General features: G+C 41.0%; 1 protein-coding gene across 4 annotated transcripts; it reads left to right on the top strand.

Annotated features, from left to right (window-relative positions):
- Window positions 1-219: 219 nt before the first annotated feature.
- Window positions 220-3,457, top strand: LOC125212775. 4 transcript variants are annotated; one of them, XM_048113030.1, is made up of 2 exons: window positions 220-1,546; window positions 2,672-3,457. In XM_048113030.1, exons 1-2 carry the CDS (start codon window positions 1,096-1,098, stop codon window positions 3,196-3,198), a joined length of 978 nt encoding a protein of 325 aa, XP_047968987.1. In that variant the 5' UTR covers window positions 220-1,095; the 3' UTR covers window positions 3,199-3,457. The 4 variants fall into 4 exon arrangements, with proteins under 4 accessions (XP_047968987.1, XP_047968988.1, XP_047968989.1 ...); XM_048113031.1 differs by having other exon boundaries at window positions 220-1,540; XM_048113032.1 differs by having other exon boundaries at window positions 220-1,513.
- The last annotated feature ends 316 nt before the right edge of the window (window positions 3,458-3,773 follow it).

Here is a 3,773-nt window from a genome sequence, read left to right on the forward strand (position 1 = left end):
TAACATCATTGCTCTGTTTTGTCATAGTTGGGGAAAACCATACAAAACCTATCAAATTATCAAATATGACTATATATGACTATTTTTTCCTTGATCTAGACTTGTTTGAGAATCTATCCACCAAAATTCATCCAAATTGGGTGCGGGGATCAATACCAAAAAAATTCATAAAGATCTGCCAGATTTCAGCAAAAAGCTTCATCCCATGTCTAGGTAACTTGGATGCCTCCTATTACTCGATCTAACAAGATGGGGGACATCCATGAGGAGGAAGTAGGGATGGGCGCAGGCTCAAGTAGTTCCAAACCCGAAGGTGATCTTGTGAGCATGATGGCACAAATGATGAAGGAATTCAAGCAAGAGGTGATGACCCAAATGGATGTTCGGGCAAGAGAATCCATCGCTCGGTCAAAAGAATCTGAAGCTCGCATGCTTGCCGCCCAAAACACTCTATTTGAAGAGTTCAACACTTGGAAGGGAGAGCGGGGGACGAGACCTCCCACTCCTATGGGCAATGTCATGCCCAATAAGGTCCCGGAGGAAGTTGATGAAGGGGAGGCCTATGAGGGATGGCAAGGAGGGAGTGTTCGGGATAGAGTTAACAACTTGGAGAATGGAAGGTTTGGAGGAGGAAATGAGGGGTATGGTCGCTATGGGGTAGGAAACCAACATGGAGGGATGGAGCCTTATGGGGAAGTTGAAGGAGGGAAAGTGAGAAATTGGGATGAGAATAGGGGCTATAGTAGATTTGGGATGGTCAATCAATGAGGGAGAGTTGAGCTCTATGGTGATGTTAGAGGTGGCTATGAATCAAGGTACCATGAAGATGGACTTGATAGGGGAAGTAGAGGGAAACGAGCTCCCTTGTCTCATGGAGAGTGGCATTCTAGGAGGGTGAGAGATCATGTTAGCCATAAGGGGTTTGAGAGGCCAATTGAAGAAGAAGTCTCATATAGAGCTCGATTGAGGCCTACCTACCTGCATGGTGGTGTTGACACGAACCAAAGAGGTAACTCATCAAGTCATTTGACTACATCCTCTTCTTTCCATTTTTCACATAAGCCTCTTGATGTATATGGAAATGTCTCCTCTTCGATGAGCTTAAACCAAATTAGTAGAGAAAAAGAACGAGAGAGAGAGAGAAAAAGGCTTGAGAGTGAAAGTGAGTCTAAAAAGCCAAGAGAGCGTGATAAAAGACAAGAGTGTGAGGTGCAAAAGTCAAGAGAGAGTGGTGGGGGTGAGAGAAAAGAAAAATATCAAATGAGAGAAAAACCACAAGCACAAGTGAGTAAAGGGTGCTTGTTAGATTCTAAGGCCTACCTTGGGTGGGCACCAAATGATCCTTTGCCTCTTGCCCTTGGTGAGGAAAATAAGCCCTTACCCACTAACACTTCTTCTATGTATTTTTGTGTTGATGAATGTGTAGGAAATTTAATTGAAGATATGGAAGTGAAGTATCAAATTGCACATGGCTTGGAAACTATGCCCCCGGAGAAGGACCAAGAGGAACAAGGGCAAGTGGATGAACTCCTTGCCCAAGGTTCAAGTGCACTATCCTTGTCGCCTTGTGATGCTCCCTTGCATATGATTACACTAGAGAAGTCCCTTTGTGTTGATAGATTTGTTATTGATGACTTGTGTAAAAAGTGGTCTCATGAGCTTGAATCTTTGAATGCTAAATCTATCTTTGCATCATATGTTGATCCTTTCTTGATAAATCCAAGCATTGATAGACATGAAATTTCTCTTGTGAAATCTACCTTGAATGTTGGAGTGACTTCCTTTTATGCTAAGATGCCTAAGCTTTCATTTGTTGGTAATTTTGAGCTTCATTGTGCATATGATTTTGACCACTTTTTGAAATTGTTGAAGCAAGTGAGTGAAATCCATTGTGATGAACTTTGTTTGTTGAATGATAATCCTTCTTGCAAACTTGATGTGTGTTGTGATGAACCACCTCTATATTTTGACCAAGAGTTTGTCAATTTGTGGAAGAGAACTTCTTATTTGAGCAAGAGTGGTGTGTTAATGATTGAAAATGATTGTTCGTTGCATGAGCGTGAGAATAAAATTTTTGTGCTTAGACCTCTCTTGATAACTTTCCATTTTGCACCATATGAGGACCCTTTCTTGTATATGCCTAGTCTTGATGAGAATGCCAAATCTTTTGTCAAGATGTTCAATAATTTGGGCATCATTTGTATGGGAATGATCGAGCCAAATAGAAACAAGGTGCTTGGGGCATGTGTGTTTTGGCATGTTGATTGCTTTTATTGCATGTCCATCAAACCATTCAATGGAGTTGGGATGTTTTATGGTCTATTTGTGAAGAACTTTATATCTAATGGCTTTGTTTGGGACTACATTGTGAAGGAATGCCTATGTTTATTTGCACCCACATCTTGTACCTATATTGTGAGATTGTTTGAGTTTTGGTATGAAGGGTATCTTGATGAGTTTGTCTTGATTCCTTATGGGTGGGATTTGGACATGAAAGGATTCATTAATTTGTGTTCTCATATTTATTGTGACTTGGCCTTGAGCTTGAGGGAACATGAATTTGGAGGTCCATACAACGTCTTTGGTGTAGTATTGTCTCTAAGAGCCGTTAGTGGTCTTAATCCTTTTCATCATACTTTGATATTTGATTTGCTCTTTTTCCATTTCATAGGTGTGCGGAATCCGGATTTGAGGGCAAATCCTTTCCAAGAATGGGAGAATGATATGACCATGAGTGCTAGACATCAAGTGTCTTCACCTCGACGTGAGCCATGGATTGATTGGGGTCCAAGGAAGAGAGTGAAGACGTGCCAAGGATTCAATAAAGCTAGAGGGTCTCCCGAGGATGCGAGGAATAGAGAAGGCTTGTATTTGAGGACAAATCCTTTCCAAGAAGGGGAGGATGATACGATCATGGAAGCCGTGCGTCAAGGATTTCAACTACAGCTGGATTCAACCAGAAACCGTCCTATCGAGATGATATCCGAAAGCTATGAAACTATTACCATCGTCTTCGTCTTGGAAACAACTTCGCTTGGGTATCTTGCACATCTCAATCGGAATCCGAATGAGGGAGTTATGGCGATTTTACAGAAGTCGTGCAGAACTGGCGAGGGAGTCCAGAGAGAACACTCGGGCGGGTGTTTTGCACCCTGCAATTCACCCGACCGGGTGAATCACCCGAGACTTAGTTTTTGAGGGCCTTTTTCCACATTTTGGGCCCTTAGTATAAATACCTTTTGGTGTCATTTTTCATTCTAGATTAAGATTGTGATTGAAGTTATCTCCCTAGTGAGTTTTTCCTCTTTGAGGAATGTATCCAATTCCTTCCTTGAAGGTTGCTTGTCTCAGTTTCATAGATTGATTCAAGTAGAGGTATGCATCAATGGAGTGTATCCATTGAGTAGTGGAGCCAAGGGGTGATAGAGCTATTGAAAGTTTCCTAGGGTTGTTTCCATCCTTTTGGTCAAGGTCCTATGGTCATAACTCTTTTATCTCATCATTATACACATGCTTTCCATTCCTAATCTTCCATCAATTCTTGTTTAGATTCAACTTTTGTGGTTGGGTCTACCTTATCCTTTGTTTTATTGATAAATTGAAAATCAATCTCACAAAAATAGTTAGATCAAGCATCATAAATGGGTAATCCTTGGGAAATGGATCATAAAATACATGGATCCTTATGAATGAGTACAAGGTAATTATTGAGAAACATGAATTCTGAATTGTTGTAGATCTATGTTGATTATGATGATGAAGTGGATGAGTAA

This window comes from Salvia hispanica, chromosome 3 (genome assembly GCF_023119035.1).
Source record: "Salvia hispanica cultivar TCC Black 2014 chromosome 3, UniMelb_Shisp_WGS_1.0, whole genome shotgun sequence".
In the NCBI taxonomy this organism is placed as follows: Eukaryota; Viridiplantae; Streptophyta; class Magnoliopsida; order Lamiales; family Lamiaceae; genus Salvia; species Salvia hispanica.

What these genes read in the sequence shown, in the direction of transcription:
- LOC125212775 (XM_048113029.1), top strand. Translation starts at nt 1,444, where the DNA reads ATGGAAGTGAAGTATCAAATTGCACATGGCTTGGAAACTATGCCCCCG.